General features: G+C 37.8%; 1 protein-coding gene across 1 annotated transcript in view; it reads left to right on the forward strand.

Annotated features, from left to right (window-relative positions):
* The window catches only part of TFAP2D (transcription factor AP-2 delta), a 57,062-nt gene that overhangs the window by 12,053 nt on the left and 26,657 nt on the right, over positions 1-18,352 (forward strand). The window contains exons 4-5 of the mRNA XM_042937318.1: positions 3,222-3,387; positions 3,546-3,664. Coding sequence (XP_042793252.1) covers positions 3,222-3,387; positions 3,546-3,664 — 285 coding nt within the window. The remainder of the gene's footprint in view (positions 1-3,221; positions 3,388-3,545; positions 3,665-18,352) is intronic.

Here is an 18,352-nt window from a genome sequence, read left to right on the forward strand (position 1 = left end):
CTGTGTAACTTACCTAATAAATGCTTATTTGAGCATAAGCCAGAAGCCCAACCTGGGCTGGATGCAGGAGAGAAAGACCCAGAGCCCAGGAAGATAGCACTTGGCCACATAGCAGATCTAGTGACTTCTCTGGGAGCAGCTGGCTTTCAGTGCATGGGGTTCATTTTGCTGAAAGGGGGTGATTTTCCAAGTGGAGAAAGGCTGATTTAACTTTTTTTTTAAACAATCTTTTAGAGTCCTCTGCATCTCCCTAAAATAGGTTTCTAACCCACTGTAGACTAGTAAAGATAGGAAAGGTCTAAAATTTTGTCCTTCTTTTCCCTTGACCGGCTGGGAAAGTAACACATGCACAAACACTCTTCTCTCATAATTGACTTGAGACCTATTGGGTGAGATTCCTTGTGTCCTCAGTTGTGTATTGGCTATTTTACAAGAGGAGGGAGTTTATGTAAGAATGTAAATTTACTTATGATTCCATGACCATGGGTGGAGGCCTATTTTGGGGAGAGAGCTCTGTGAATTTTGAATGTAGATATTATGATTTCTTAATATTTTTTGCTTTGGATGACCTCATAATGGCCTAAATTCTAAACTTTTGGGGATCCTGATTCTCACAGTATGATGCTAAAAGCCAGCTTCATTGATATCCTGTTCATCTCAACATTTGAGAAGTCACTTAAGAGTTTGTTTGTAAAATGCATTTTGCATCTATAGATATAAAAGGAGACAGCATCAATGAAAGGATGATGGTAGTTTTGGGACCCCAAATCTGGGGAAAATGATGATGATGATGATTAGTTTTAAAAATTCTCTATGACAGGGACAGCTGGCTGGCTCAGTCAGCAGAGCAATCAACTCTTTATCTCAGGGTTATGAGTTCGAGCCCTGCATTGGGTGTAGAGACTACTTAAAAATGAAATATTTAAAAAATAAATAAAATAAAATTCTCTATGACAATGCAAGGTGGGGAAGCACAGGTGAGTTTGTGTTTCGAGCTCCTGAGGCAAGCATTTGCATGATTTCCACAATGTTGACCACAAGGTTAATGCCAGGAAAAGGACTTTGTGTGTATATATGTATGTATGCATTTTGAGAGAGAGAGAGCATGCTATGGGGAGGGGCAGAGAGAGAGAGAGAGAGAGAGAGAGAGAGAGAATCCCAAGCAGTTTCCGAGCTATCAGAGTGGAGCCCAACATGGGGCTCAATGTCACAACCATGAGATCCTGACCTGAGCAGAAATCAAGAGTTGGATGCTTAATTGACTGAGTCACCCAGGTGCCCCCAGGAAAAGGATTTCAATTTGACAGTTAAGACTGACGTCTCAGATTTCAAACTAAGGGCCAGCTTCCAGGCACTAGAGTTGGAAATTTAGCCAAGCATACAGGACTCATTTCCAAGTCTGGAGAGGTCTGGCTACTTTAATATTCTCAATATCCTGTCTTCTGTTTGGGGGGGGTCATTAAGAATGATCACCAGCCTCAGAATGCTTAAGGAGAAAGACATTGATCCCAGTACTCTCAGGGGAAGCTTGGATGACAATAAGACAACCAGGAAGAATTCCAGGTAGTACAAGGGTAGAAACACTTTATGAGTAGGGTAAAGTTAACTTGTTCTTTGCACCCAGGTCCAGGACCCCTTTGCCTTTTTAAACATCCTCCCAGGTTCCTTAGCCACTGTGCTCAGAGAACACACCCAAATCTGAATGCCAGAGACTCTAGCAACACAGCATTTCACCTGAGCAGCTTAGTAAAGGAGGTGAGGACCTATGTAGGAGGCAAATGGTGAGTCCTAGACCAGGTCTTCTCAAGCCTTAACGTGCACGTTAGCCACCTGGGGATCTTGTTAAAATGCAGATTCTGACTCAGAAGGTCTGGAGTTGGGCCTGAGAGTGTGCATTTCTAACAAGCCCCTAGGAGATGCCAGTGATGCCAGTTGAGGAACACCCTTCAAGTAGGAAGATTTTGGATAATGCTCCCCTGCCTGTTTGTCTTCTTCCACCTACTTCTTTCTCTTTTCTCTCATAGAGCTTGACTTTTGGGGAGATGAGTCTTAAGATCTCCCATAGCTGAAGAAATCAAATGTATGCTCAGGAAAGCAAAGCTTGAATTTGAATTTGCCAGTGAACCTTAAAAACTATGTCCTCAGATTGCTCAAAGCACAAGGAGGCAGCCTTGGACCCCAATGCTATTTAGCACAGTGTTAGTAATATGGATATTAGCTCAGGATTTTTGCCGTAAGGGAGGATTGGGCAGAGGGAAACTCTCCTCAGCGATGACCATCTTGGGTCCTCAAGTCTACTTCAGGTGCCTGAGGTTGGGGAATGTACTCTGGTGTCCTGGAGGAGAGCAAAGTTCAAGGGTCTTTCTGGAGCTTGGAGACAAAGTCTTCTGCCCCAGGAGCCCCAGCATGGCAAGATTGCTTTGGTGATTTTGCCATCAGCAGTTATCTTTGCTTTGTTCTCTAATAGTAATAATGATAACAACAACAAAAACAATATTATTGGCCACCAACATTTAATGTGACTGTTACTATATTCTAAGTCTTGCACTGTATTTGACTGTGTGTGCCAATCCTGACAGCTGACATATGGTAGAGGGCTGTGACCTATCATCCCCCGACATGAGTTGAAAGTTTATGACAATAGGAAAATTATTTTTGGAGGTACCTGGGAACTGAGTGACTCAAGTACCTATAGTTGGCAGGTGGATGAGGGAAAAGAGAAGGAAGTTTTCAAATAATTTAGAAAAGAGCTTTCAAACTTTTGTCTATATAACAAGTCACAGACAAAATATATCCATCCATTGTATGTATGTGCACATCTATGCACACACATACACAGAGCCATGGAAAAACAATACATACCCTCTGTGGGGTTCACTGATGGATTTGGGGTTTTTCTATTAATTGAAGTGTTTCTTGGTGTGTATGATGTCAACGTTAGCACTGGTGGGCCAGTAAACACTCTATAGAATGCTGGTTTTTGTTAAAATTAAAAAATAGTGCCCCCACAAACATGTACTGTATGATATTTGAAAGATGAAGCCTTGTTATTTGAAAGGACATCTTCAGAGCAGCTTTCTGAGATGATCCTGGTGGTGTATGTATGGGAGCAATTGTTGCCATGTATTCCCAAATCCCAAGTAGTGGCTTGATATTAACTGTCTTTCAATGATCTCCTCTCACTGTCACTAATATGTGATATACTTCCCCCCCCCCCCAAGGTGGCACCTGTGTGGTCAACCCCACAGACTTGTTTTGCTCTGTCCCTGGCCGTTTGTCCCTTCTCAGTTCAACTTCCAAATACAAGGTGACCATTGCTGAGGTGAAGAGGCGCCTCTCACCACCCGAATGCCTCAATGCTTCACTGTTGGGAGGCATTTTGAGAAGGTAAGACATTGTTTTCTGGCTGTACTGATACCATATTCCTCAACCCTCAGTCCGTAGACCTCCTATCTCATGTTGAATTCCCCATCTGGTCAAATCGCCTCATCATTTCCCTCAGAATGTGAACTTTCAAAACCTAGTTTTTATTTGTTTCTGGACAGAGCAAAATCCAAGAATGGGGGTCGCTGCCTGAGAGAGAAACTGGATAGGCTTGGCCTGAATTTACCAGCAGGAAGACGGAAAGCAGCCAATGTTACCCTCCTTACTTCCTTAGTTGAAGGTATGATTTTTCAGCTCTGCAAAGTAATGATGGGAAGTTAGCAATCCTCTGGAACTCAGGTTTGTTAGATTATGCTGTTTCATGTTTTGTCTATAGTATTAAGCAAGACAGTTAACAGTTACAGGTGAATTTCCCAATTAATCATGACATACATGATTAAATTAGACAACATAAGGCTTAGGTAATTCATAAAATGTTGTTTAATTTACTGATCTTGGCAAAAATACAGAAGACAATGCAAGATTTAAGTATTTCACTGGTACTTCCTAAGTAACAGCAACAAAAAAACGGGCTGTGCTATTGTCATTTTTATTATTGTTTATTTTAGAGCTCAGATAAATCTGGCTTACCTCATTATAATTCAGTGCAACATGATCTACAGGATAAATAGTAATCCTTTATAGAGGGTTCACAGGAGTTGAGACATGATACCAAGCCTGAGAGCATATTGTATTAATCCTAGTAGACATCTCTTAAAGTACAGCGAAGTTCCATGGCTTTATGGGTGGATAAAATGAGTTACAGAAGGGTTAAGGCTAACCAGTGGTATAGAGACAGAAGTAAAAATATATTCCCAGAAGTTATTGTTTTCCAATTTACCTTTTCCTTTTTGTTTCTTCTTTAAGGACAAAATTACATATTCTTATTCAAACTTCTTTTAAGAAGAGGTATTACTAGAGACTTATTTTTAACTTTGTGGGAGAGCTTTTGAATGTCAAATGCTATTGTCTTAAATATGAATAAAGAGGCCTTGTTACCAAGACTCACCTGAACATACCTGTGACACTTTTCTTGCACTTGTTACTTTCTTCTTTATAAGGCACTGTAGGAAGTGAAAAGTAAGGGAAACACAAAAACAAACATTTTGCCTCTTTCCAGATCATCATTTCATACCATTTACCATACAATTTTGTGAAGCAGTATGTTCTAGACATTTGTTTTAGCAAAATTGCTTGGCTAATTTTGCTACTAATAGTTACCTTTGCTTTGTTCCCTAATTGTGATAATGATAACAACAACAATAATATTATTGGTCACCAACATTTAGTAAGTGTTACTGTTACTATGTTCTGTGTTTTGTGATGTGTTTGCTTGGGTGTGCTGTTACTGAGAACTGACATATCATAGAGGAGGTTGACCTGTCATCTACACATATGGGTTGAGGGTACTGGGAAAAGGACAAAGTAGAAAAAAAATGACTAATGGGTTGATTCTAAAGGGAGACAGATTGCTGCTCAATTTAAGTAAGAAGATAATTGTAATTATAGCTATTTAGTAATAGAACAAAACACTTGTTCAGAATATAATGAAGTGGATTCAAGAGTCATATGAGTGTGGGCACCTGGGTGGCTCAGTCAGGCATCCAACTTCGGCTCAGGTCATGATCTCATGGTTCATGAGTTCAAGCCCCATGTTGGGCTCTGTGCTGACAGAGCCTGGAGCCTGCCTCGGATTCTGTGTCTCCCTCTCTCTCTGACCCTCCCAGCTCACACTCTGTCTCTCTCTCTCTCAAAAATAAATAAACATTAAAAAAATTTTTTTAAAGAATCATATGGGTGGTAGGACTTGATTAGTTCTTAAACTCAATTCTGCAGGAGAATCAACTCAGGAGGTTTATTAAAAAATGTCTGGGCCCCTTCCCTAAACCAATTAGAACTCAGTCTCTGGGGATATGATCTAGGTACGTATATATTTTTTAAACATCCCCAGTGATTCTGATGTATAATGAGGCTTAAGGGATCATTGGTCTAAATGTTTCTTTAGATTCTTTCCACTTCTTTGAAGGACTGACTATGAATGCTCATGAAATTTATAACTGGTGTGAAAATTAAAGGCCCTATGAAAGACACCTTTTCCTGTGGTGTCTGTGAATATACTGGCTAATTTGAACTGAAGAGCCATACATAAAAGGGTATAGTCACAATTTTTCTTACTGCTTTTTATGGTGGCCAACCACTGAAGTATTCTGTGTGGGAATCGTCAACGGTACTAACAGAAGGATTGCAGGTTAAATATGTGAACTCCTAGGATGATCTTTGTGGTTTTGCCATCTACTCTTTCAACATACTGTCCTACCATAGGAGTATCTAACTGTGTTCTATTCATTTGGTTTGTGTTCATGGAGGAGTCACATCAGCCTTGGCTGATGAAACATAAGATTTTATTCTTTCCAGATACTTTAATTGGCTGCTTTTGAAATACCCCAAATCTTTGTGCTGTAGAGAAATAAATCTTTTATTGTTGAATTCCAGGCACTGTGATGGAACTGAGGAAAAGGTATTTAGAGACAAAGGGACGTTTTATATCCCTCAACCCCTCACATATTATAACCCACAAACTACATATGCACACTTCCCCTTTCTCTCTCTCTCTCTTTCTTTCACACACACACACACACACACACACACACACACACACATTAGAAGTTTCATTACCATGTGTTCTCTGATTTTTATTCTACTCCCTATTTTTGTGTTCTTTTTAAATGCTGATTATAGACCTACTGAATTTACTTCAGGACTCATGCTGGATCATGAGTCATGACCCACAGTTTAAAAAAATTACAAGTTAGGGGCGCCTGGTGGCTCAGTCAGTTGCATGCCCAACTCTTGATTTTTACTCAGGTCATGACCTCAGGGTTGTAGGATTGAGCCCTGCATCAGGCTTCACAGTGAGCATGGAGCCTGTTTAAGATTCTCTCTCCCTCTCCCACTGCCCCTCCCTGGCTTATGCATGCTCTCTCTCTCTCTCTCTCTCTCTCTCTTTTTATCTCTCTCTCTCTCTCTCTTTCTCAAAATAAATAAATAAACATTTAAAAATAAGTAAGGAAATTTTAAAAAGTACAAGTTGCCTTAGGATATGAAGAGGACCTAATAGTTGAAGAACAAGGACATGCCAATCTAAATTAAAATAGGCTTCCTTTTATTCCTGAGCTGACAAGCAGAGCAGCAGTTTCATTGTTGAGGACTCTACTGTATATTTTATTCCCACATTTTAGTTGGGTTGGTGATGACAGTCGATGACTCTTTCCAGCCAACAAGATGCCATTTTCTACATTAGGCTCAGAGTGTTGGGAATCCTATAGATGATGCTATAGGATACAAAATAATAGTGCCTCAATTCTGATTTATCAAGCTCCTGGAACATTTACATAGTGAATGCTTCTCTTCAGTACATTTGGGACCTTGATTATTTTTGAGCTAACATGGATCTGATTCAGTTCTTTCAGGTTTGTTTTGATTTTCCAGTTTTAAGTGGTAAATTAAAACTCCACCATATCTACAATTGGTGTTGGTAAGACTTTGAATTGACCATGTCTTTGGGTGATACTTTACTCCTTCCATCAAACATTTTTTGCAAGTGCCAGCAACATTTCAGATTAGTCATCAAAAATGGTCCATCAGCTTTCTTATAAATCTCTAGTCTTGTGGGGAGGAATAGTATTTTTCTTACCATTTTTATTGATATCTCCCCTTTATCTTCCAGATTTTCTACAATAACCCACAGTATATTTGAAAAACAATACCTAGTAATTTAGTTTCTCTTAAGTGGCTTATTTTTTCAAGTTTTTATTTTAATTCCAGATAGTTAACATACAGTGCAATATCAGTTTCAGGTATACAACATAGCGATCAACACTTCCATACAATACTTGGCACTTATCATGACAAGTGCACTCTTTAATACCCTTCAGCTATTTTACCCATCCCCCCCAACCCCTCATCTCTAGTAACCATCAGTTTGTTCTCTATAGTTAAGAATCTGTTTCTTGGTTTTTTCTCTCCTTTTCTCCCTTTGCTCATTTGTTTTGTTTCCTAAATTCCACATAGGAGTGAAATCATATGGTATTTGTTTTTCTCTGACTTATTTCCCTTAGCATTGTACTCTCTAGCTTCTTCCATGTCATTGCAAATGGGAAGATTTTCATTTTTTATGGCTGAATAATATTTCTTTATATAAATATATATATATATATATATATATACATATATATATATATATATATGTATATATATATATATATATATATACACATACCACATCTTTTTTTATCTACTCATCAATTGAAGGACGCTTGGACTGTTTCCATATCTTGGCTATTGTAAATAATACTGCTATAAACATAGGGATGCATATATCCCTTTGAATTAGGGTAAATACCTAGTATCATGATTGTTGGATCATAGGGCAGTTCTGTTTTTAGAGTAACCTCCATACTGTTTTCCCCAGTAGCTCTACCAGTTTACATTCCCACTAACACTGCATGAGTGTTCCTTTTTCTCTACATTCCAATACTTGTTGTTTCTTAAATTGTTGATTTTAGCCATTTTGACAGGTGTGAGGTGATATATCATTGTACTTTTGATTTGCATTTTCCTGATGCTAAATGATGAACATTTTTTCATGTATCTGTTAGTCATCTGAATGTCTTTAGAAAAATGTCTATTCAGATTCTCTGCCCACTTTTTAATTGGATTATTTCTTTTTTGGGTGTTGAGTTTTATAAGTTCTTTATGTATTTTGTATACTGACAATTTATTGGATATATCATTTGCAAATATCTTTTCCCATTCTGTAGGTTGCCTTTTAGTATACTTGATTGTTTCTTTTGCTGTGCAAAAGCTTTTTATTTTGAAATATCTTAAATGTCTCTTAAGACTGTTGATTGAGACTCTTATATAGTTATTTCTCAAGCATCCTGATGGTTCAATATATTATTGGCATTCAATAACACACCCTTAAGCACAAGTGAGATAATATTTAACTGGCTTTATTCCTCATAGGCCAGATTTAGTAATAAATTTCACGAAGGTCAACTTTCTATCATGTTATAGTACTTGTATCTGTCCCTTCCCGGGGACAGATTTGAATATAGCCTTGCCATTGTTTCTATTTTGATAGAAATTCCAAAAAAAAAAAAGTAGCATATGGAAACCCTCGTAGGCATTCCATGTAGAGATGATATAACCTTTGTAAAGGTCCAATCAGTGAAGAGCAAGGTGCCTTATAATGGGGATTGAAATCAGCAAATGAACATTTGTTTTTCAAAAACTACACCTGTCACTGACATAATGGTAGTTTCATCAGGATATTCCAAGTTTCCATGCTTGTCCTGGGCTTTCAATCATTCTGTTTGTATTTTTTTATAATAATTTTCCCCTCTATTTCTTTTAAATTGAGTCATTCAATTAATAGTGCCTTCCTAACATTGTTCTCAAATCAACATATTAAAGTCATTATTTTAGGGATTATTTTAGGAATTTAAAGGAGAGGGCTATTTAATACAAATTTGTAATATATTTGTATAATTCACAACATTTCTGTTACAAATATCATTGCAACTAGTAACCAATGAGATGAAGAACTTGAGACTGATATCTTTTCACCTCACAAAGCTGTTTGAAAAGTGAACATTTTGGTAGGGCAGATGTTGAGTGGGGATTTTTTTGGTCCATATAACATATATCTGGCCTAGAGTGAGATATGAATTTTTGAATCCAGAGTCCCCAGAATGTAATAGCAGATCATATCCCACTTTTATCCACATGTCTTCATCTAATAAGTTTTAGATATATAACTAGTGGTTGATAATGATTTCTTGTACCCCACTTTATCATAAACTTGATATTCTATTCCCTTTAATTGTCTCATCTTGGTATCTATGACATCAGAGAGATGTTACTCTCTGGAAAATATAGTGGATTAGGGTTGTTTAACCCAATACCCTGATCTTCTTGAGGAGATCCTAGGATAATCCCAGACTCTTCTATAGTGGAAATAATTCTATCTCTGGAGATTCAGAGAATTTGGCCAATATTATTGTTCTCATTCTAATACTCTTACTATATATTTATTATTTATGAATCAGCAGCTTCTGTTAGTAGCCTCCTCTGTATTTTATTCCAGAACAATCTTTGCAGAGTTGGTAGCTGCTAAACATGAGGAGTCAATGATCTAGTTGTTCCCGCCCATTGCTCCCTCCTCACTTGAGGTTTTCCAAGATGGCCAAGGTTACAGAGTGTTGCTGCAGGGTAGTTTTGTTCCCTGGGGTAGGGTGCTTTCCTGGGACAGTTCTGCTGAATTTGCAAAAGTTGGTATAACATTCTCAGGCAACACCAGGAGTTCTGGAAGCACAGTTTGAGTCCTTAAACATAAATACCTTGGCTTGTAGTTTGCTGTGACAGGGAGTCAAATTCTGTGTTTGTGTGTGTGTGTGTGTGTGTGTGTGTGTGTGTGTTTGCATTTAAAAACAGTGGAGCAGAGAAGGATGTGAATATACATCAGGAAAAGAAAGGGGACTATTTACAAATGTTATATATTATCTCCATTCAGTTTTCAAGTTTGAATCCTTTGTCACTGTTGTTTCCTTCTTTAGTTTTAAACACTGTAAACTTCCAGACCTTGCCCTGCACTTCTTACTTCATGTGAACAGTTGTCCCACTTGCAAAATGTATTCTCTCTTGGGCTAGTACCACCTCCCCCGCCCCCCAATAATGTCGCCTTTGAAATTTTGTCAGACTTTGAGCTGGTTACTTAACCTGACTCAGCTTCATTTTCTTTTTATTTTTTTAATTTTTTTAATGTTTATTATTTTTGAGAGGGAGCGACAGACAGAGAGCAAGCAGGGAAGGGGCAGAGAGACAGGGAGACATAGAATCGGAAGCAGGCTCCAGGCTCTGAGCTGTCAGCACAGAGCCCGATGCAGGGCTTGAACTCACAGACTGTGAGATCATGACCTGAGCCGTAGTCGGCCACCCAACCAACTGAGCCACCCAGGTGCCCCTCATTTTCTTTTTTTTTAAGTGTATCTTTTTTTTATTTTTGAGAAAGAGAGAGAGAGAGCATAGGAGGGGCAAGAGAGAGAGGGAGAGAGAGAATCCCATGCAGGCTCTGCAGTGTCAGCACAGAGCCCGATATGGGGCTCAAACTCATGAACCGTGAGATCATGACTTGGGCCAAAATCAGGAGTTGGGACAGGTGGCCCTTAGCTTCATTTTCTTAATTTATAAATAAAGATAATAATACTTATAATGGTCGAGAGAATGCTAGCTGTTACAGCAGTTAATACCTAAATTTTCAGTGGCTTCACATGATAGAAGCTTATTTCTCATTGTAGTCTGATGTGGGTGTTCCTCACCAGGGGTCTTTTCTCACAGTTTCATTCACGGGCCCAGAGTCCTTCCCTCTGTAGCTATGACCTTCTGTAGGTCCTAGGAGTCCTATTCATTCAGCTCACCATGAGGAGAGACAGGATGGAAAAGTAAGCAGCTTCTTACCTACGTGGCCAGGAAGTGACCCACGTTACTACTGTTCACATTCTAAGAACTACGGCCACACTCAATTCCAGAGGTGGGTGTGGGGTATACTGGAAAATGTAGCCTCTAGCTGGGCAGAGTTTTCTCAGCAGCAATGCTATAATATATAAAGAAAGGATAAAGTCCCTCACTCATCTCTGCCGCATCTGTCTTGTATGTCTTTTGTTGGGTTAAATAGACTCGCATAGACTAGAACTGATTTAGCAATGAACTCTTTCCTATAAATGAGGTATAGTGAGTGAGTTTAGGTATATCAAGTTTTCTTGATGTGTTTAGTCATGGCTTTTTATTTTAGGAAGAAGTATTGTTCACTGCTTGAGGCTTATAAGATTCAAACACCAAATCCTTTTGCCAAGTATTAGTGATAATATATGCACAGGGCATGCTTAGTATTAGTTGCTCTTCTCATGGAATTTAGGACAAAACTGATATTCTCATTGCCTTCACACGGTACCCCAGTGGGTTTCTGTGGAAATGTGGAACTTAAGGCTAGCCTTTGGGGACTCACGGCATGATTATCAGTCTGAAAGGACCTTCATCCCCAAATAACTCCTCTGCTGGCCATTCCACACCTCACATTCCCACTTTAGTCCCTCTTTCAGGATAAAGGTTTCCAGCTTTCTTCTAAAACTGTATGTGATATAAAAAGGATAATAAGTTGTCCCTTTGTAATAATAGCTCTAATTGGTGCTCACTTTGGTCAGACAGTCACATGGAACAGTGCGATCACTAGGAGACCCTGGTGTTCCCTTTTGCACACAAACTCTCTGGCTTTGACAATGTCTTGGGCACAGTTTTTGCATTTCAGAACTGACAGTGGAAATGAGCTAAAAAAGTAAATGCTAGGAGAGCCTATGTTACTCATTTTAAGCTCTGTCTTGGAAAAGTTGTTGTTGTTGTTGTTTTCTCAGACTAATAAGTATCATCTTAACTGTAAATTTCTTATTCTAAATTATGGAAGAGTTTCTGAGAGACTCTGCTTTGATAACTGGTAATTAGATATTGTGTCTGAGAACTAGCACTTACCAGAATTTCAATAGTTGATCTCAGTGACCCAGAGATTATAGCATACAATGTTATGGGCAAGTAGACCCCATCTTAGGGGATAGGCTTTTAAATTATTTGCTTACTAACACTTCCTAATATTACTTCCCTGATCTGCAGCTTATGATTTCATTCACCTTCAGGGAAAAAAGTTGTTTTTCATGTAGGGGCAGAGGAAATAGGCTACTATCCATATGCCTTTGTGTCTGCCTATGTGTTTGGAGTGGCCTTAAATTACTGTTTTTACTCATTGCAAAAAGCAAGTGTATCCAAGCCTTTTTGGCTCAGTCCTGCCCTTGTCCACTTTGGGCTCACTTAAAAACTCATGTCTCGGGGCGCCTGGGTGGCTCAGTCGGTTAAGTGTCCGACTTCGGCTCAGGTCATGATCTCCTAGTCCGTGAGTTTGAGCCCCACGTCGGGCTCTGTGCTGACAGCTCAGAGCCTAGAACCTGCTTCAGATTCTTTGTCTCCCTCTCTCTGACCCTCCCCCATTCATGCTCTCTCTCTGTCTCAAAAATAAATAAACATTAAAAAAAAATTAAAAAAAAAAACTCATGTATTTGCATGACTTCGCTGGTGATTTGATTTTCTTCTTTCCATTATTCTCTCTTCCAATATATATGCCTTGACTAATGTGCTTTTCAAACACTCAGTTTTTGCTTTATTTCCATTTAACAAAATTCGTAGGTATTTAAATAAAATTACAGATGGTAGTTATTCCTTTTTAAAATTTTTTTAATGTTTATTTTTGAGAGAGCAAGAGCATGAGCAGGGTAGGGGCAGAGAGAGAGGAAGACACAGAATCTGAAGTAGGCTCCAGGCTCCGAGCTGTCAGCACAGAGTCTGATGCAGGGCTTGAATCCATGAGCCGTGAGATCATGACCTGAGCTGAAGTCAGGCACCTAACTGACTGAGCCACCCAGGCACCCCTGGATGGTAGTTATTCCTATCAATGTCTACATCCTACAGAATACCAATGGCAGTTTTCATATTGCCTGTGTTTTAATTTACAACAAATATTTGAGTTTAGAATAAAGTCTCTCTGAGAACAGAGTCAGAGAGTAAATTTACTTTAGAAGTAATATAATTTTAAATAGATAATTTCTTCAAATAGTAAAAAATTTAAAAGCTACAGAAGACTATAGAGTAAAATATCTCCTTTTCACTTTATTCCCTAGCTGTTCAGTTCCCCTCCTGGAAGAAAGCAATTGTTTTGTTAAACAAATGGTTTCTCTGTTTCATTCCAGGGATATATGTATGTATGCATGGGCTTTTTAATTTTTAAAAGAAATTATGGTATTCTCTACACACTATTCTGCATGTTGGGGTTTTTTCCCCATGCCTTATAATAGTGTTTTTTTTTTTTTTCAGTGCTTACAAGTGCTTCCATTCTTTTAAACACTCATGGTATTCCCTTATTTGAGTGTTTCATAATTTATTTAACCAGTTCCCTGCTAAATAATATATAGATGTTTTCAATCTTCAGCTATTATAAATAGTGCTACAATGAATAACCTCACATTTACATAAATAATTTTGCAGATGTGCAAGTACATCCACTCATAAATTGCTAGGGATGTTGTAAAGTCTAAAGATATTAGCATTTGTGATTTGAGCATATTATTGGAAGATTGTTTTCCATAGTGGTCATACAGTTATAATCCCATCAGCAAAGGGGATAAGGAGCATATGACAGTACTTCCCTGAACTTGAGCCCAAATAGAGTGTTGTCAACTTTGGATCTTTGCTAATTTTATTGGTTAAACAAACAAACAAACAAACAAACAAAAAGGCTACCTCGGTTATGAAGGAGGTTGGGTTGAGTTGAGTATTCCTAGAAGAATTTAATGAACTTTGCTGTCTGTTCATTTACTTTGTCCTTATGGGGTAATTTTAAATTGTTTTCTTATTGATTGGTAAGTACTCATTATAAAACAGAAAACTGGCTGTATGTCTCTGATCTGAGTTGCAAAGCCTCCCCACCACTAGCTTTGGTTTGTCTGTTTGCTGTTATAAGTTTTCTGTTGGTTTGCTTATTTGTTTAGGTCTATGCCATACAGACTTTTTGATATTAATATAATCATATGTCTCATATATTTTATATCATGGTTTTTAGTTTCAATTGTAATATTTTAAAAGATGTTTTATCCCAAGACTATAAAAGAATTCTCTCATGTTCAATTACTTTGCGGTCCTGTTTTTTTATGTTTAAATTGTTGATCCATCTGGACCTTATTTTGTTGTTAGATGTATGGTATAGATCCAATTTTATTTGTTTTTTTTCCAGATGGCCACCCAGTTGTCCCAACACCTTTTATTGAAAATCCATCTTTTCCCTACCAGTATGAAAAGCAGGCTTCATCTTACACTAAATCTCTCTATACAAATAGACTTTTTTTAAGTAGACTGATGACTTTGTTTCCCTAGCAATGTTGTCTGTCTCTACGTCTGCCACCACATTTCCTTTTTTATGTTTTGGGTTTTTAAAAATTTATTTCTATTTTTATTTTAAGTAGGCTCCATGCCCAAGTAGGACTTGAACTCACCACCCGGAGATCAAGAGTTGCATCTCTAATGACCTAGCCAGCTCTACCAACTAATCCACCCCTCTGTTTTTGTGTTTAGAGTTTATACTGTTATCAGCCAAATAAGGCAGAACTCTTTATGCAAGAGCCCAGATAGAGGTCTTTACAATTTAAAATGTATTTATTTAGTGCAATTTATTGCCTTCCTTTCGTATAAGCCACAGAATTCTTGAATTTTCTGAAGATGTATCATTCATCCCTACATAATACTTTCCCTTCACCTTAAGACAGTAGTTCTTAATGTTGACTTGATATTTATTACTTTAGGAGCTTTAAAACATTCACATACCTAGAGGTTAATTGATATGGGATGACACCCATACCTTAAAAACAAAAATAGGGGCACCTGGGTGGCTCAGTAGGTTAAGTGTCTAACTTCAGCTCAGGTCATGATCTTGTGATTCGTGATTCCAGTCCCACATAGGGCTCTCTACTGTCAGCATGGAGCCTGTTGTGGATCTTCTGTCTCCCTCTCTCTGCCTCTCCGCTTCTCTTTGTCTCTCTCTCTCTCTCTCTCTCTCTCCTTCTCTCAAAAAGTAAATAAACATTTAAAAAAATAAACAAAAAACCAAACAAAAACCCAGGTTATGGGAGCAGCAAGTGTTGCAAAGTGTAAGTAGACTTATTTTATAAAATGGCTCTGCTGATATAATGATATGCTCTATTTTTATGGATTTCCTATACAGTTTATTCTTTCTAGAAATTCTCTTTTGCTCTAGTTTTTCATTATTTCCTTTAAAGAAGTGCCTCACAAAACTATTGTTATAATTAACCAATAAGATATTTGAAAGATTTTTCATTTAACAAATGTTTACTGAGTACTTATTATGAATCAGGTGCTGTGCTAAGTGTAAGGTGTGGAATAGGTAACAAAATTATCACTTTAAAAAACAAAGTGTTGGTGTTTAAACAAAATTATCATTAAGCCAGGGAACTACCACATTATAAGACCTTTATTCATATCGTAGATTATATGATATGTAGTGTACGTATCATATCATATATAGAGTACATTCATTTCAGAATACTTTGGGAACCCTATAATATATTAACTTTGTCCTTCAGCTCTAGGGTTTACTATAGCTTGATATTATGAGACAATTTATTTAATAGAATATCTTTTTTAAATTTTTAAATTTTTAAAAAATATTTTAACGTTTATTTATTTTTGAGAGACAGAACGAGACAAAGCACGAGCAGGGACCAGCAGAGGGGGAGACACAGAATTCGAAGCAGGCTCCAGGCCCTGAGCTGTCAGCACAGAGTGTGACGCAGGGCTTGAACTCACCAACCGTGAGATCAAGACCTGAGTGGAAGTTGGACGCTTAATCGACTGAGCCACCCAGTCACCCCTATTTAGTAGAATATCTTATTCAGGTTTGAAAATATTCTCAATTTTGCTTTTTTTTCTTTTAAGAATTTATTTTTAAGTAATCACAACCCCCAGTGTGGGGCTTGAATTTACAATCTCGAGACCAAGAGTTGTGTGCTCTACCAACTGAGCCAACCAGGTGCCCCTCAAATTTGCTTTCTAATCGGTACTTCTTGGAATAATCCCAAAGATAGATTTGAATGTGCTAGTTTTCCATATATATAAATAAAATTGCAATCATAGCTATGTGACTGGAATTTAACACATATGAATTGTTGCTTTTATTTAATAACATTAGGTATTGCAATACTAAGTTAGACAAATTGTTTTTAAGGCAATATTGTTACAGTGACAGTTGACCAGAATTATCTAGTGATAACAATGTAGAAGTATCTTTTAGTGCAAATAAGTGTACTAGATGTTGATTTTTAATTGTCTAAAGTACATTTTCCCCAAAAAACAATAATTCTAAAGGAAGGAAAAATCCTTACTGACTTATAAAAGTTAAAAATCAGGTGTATTTATTTCTCTTTAAAAATACATTTAGAGCTTCTTTTTGTAAAATAATGTGGGAGCCCAGAAACTCAGTAAAACAAGTGATCCAGAAAGCATTTTCCCATTAACTTGCCACTTCTAGGCTACATCAGTGATGGACATTGAAATTTTTCTTAATATTTTCCCCTAGTTGTTCACTTTTTGGTTTCAACTGTGAAAAATGAATGTCCTGAAACCGGGAGCAAATTCCTTTTTTATGCTCTTCTCAGGTTCTGAAATTTGACCTGTGTTGGCTTTTTGAGAGTTACTCAGTATGAGTCACCCACTGCTGATGCTGTTTTTGAAAAGCTGAATACTTTTAGTGGTTTCTACTCTTTTGGAAGGGGGGTAAGCACTACTTGGCTTATAGACCGTAAAGGCTTGTACTTAAAATACTCCTGCACAAGCAATAACCCTAATCCCCCAACATCCGCCCTACTTCTAAAATATTCTTGAAATGACATGACATAAAATGGTCACACATGCCAAAGTTGGGGTGTTGCTTTGGTGGTTGTATAAAAACGAATGGGGGGAAGGGGATACTGGTTTGTCAAGAGGCACAATGCATTGAAATTTTTAAAAAGGCTTAAACCTGTTTTGCAAACAAAGAATTAGGGCGTCCTCCCTCATCTTACAAAGATAGGAGGTGACACAGCAGTATTTGCCAGATGGAAACAGAAGGAAACACATTCCCGGCCCTTCCTGGATCAGTGTTCCACCACAGATTACTGTACCTGCTTGCTGTTCACGTGGGCATTTTGTCCCTCCACAGAGACAGAGAAGCTCATTGATCTCTATCTTCACGGATCAGTCAGATCCCCGAGAGCCTTATTCACATGCTTTTTTGATCCTAAAATTTCTATTTTTCTCAAACTTGTTGACTCTAAAATACCTCCCGTACAGGATTTAACTATAGATTTGTTCTCCTTACTGAGTATCATGTGTATGTTAATTCATGGATTCTTTCATTCATTCTTGGGCCTTCACACACAAAGCTTTTGTGGCATGATACACACATTTTAACTACTTATCAGAGTGTCTTCACTTGCCATTTCTTTTGATGTAGCATCGCTATACATCCAGTAACAATGTTACATTGCAAGGGAGGGAAAGCAGTAAACAGAACTAAGGCAAGGAGGGATCTGGCTGTCAGTGTAAATGTAAATAGCAGCTGTTCCATTCAAACTGTTTTTAAAACTACCACACGGTGAGATCTTTGCATATAATGGGCCAGAATCAGGTTTTAGCATAAAATTGAGGCGACATGCTGCCACCCTCCTGTTTGTGCTGTTTCACTTCTCCCACTACTGCACTGGTGGGGAGGGGGGGGGCACAAATATATATTGTATATAACATTCTGTGAGAATGGTATCTAAATATCTCTTCCTGTGATAATATTGCAATGTACAGACTTATCAGGATACATAACTCAACATGCTGTGTGTACAAAGATGATACTGAATGGGTCATTGTGTTCCAGGCTAGATGCTTATAAGTCTTAAGTTCACATGAGTGTATCCTTTGTCACATGCTGTTGCCACTGTTTCATCAGGCTTTTAGACTTTATACGTGAAATTTGAAAGGTCTTGAATTATCTCCCTTCTATCATTTTTCTAGCAAAAGTGACCATCCTATATGACATTACTAGATCCTTAAAAAAAACAAAAAAAACAAAAAAAAACAAACAAAAAAAAAACTTGGTGCCATTGTTCTGCCAAATATGCACACGTTTTCTTTCCTAATCAGTTAGCGTCATAAGCCACTGGTAACCAGCACTTTAAAAATATTGCTTTTACATTGCAACTTTATCTAAAACTGTCACCCTTCACCAACTAGC

This window comes from Panthera leo, chromosome B2 (genome assembly GCF_018350215.1).
Source record: "Panthera leo isolate Ple1 chromosome B2, P.leo_Ple1_pat1.1, whole genome shotgun sequence".
NCBI classification, from domain to species: domain Eukaryota; kingdom Metazoa; phylum Chordata; class Mammalia; order Carnivora; family Felidae; genus Panthera; species Panthera leo.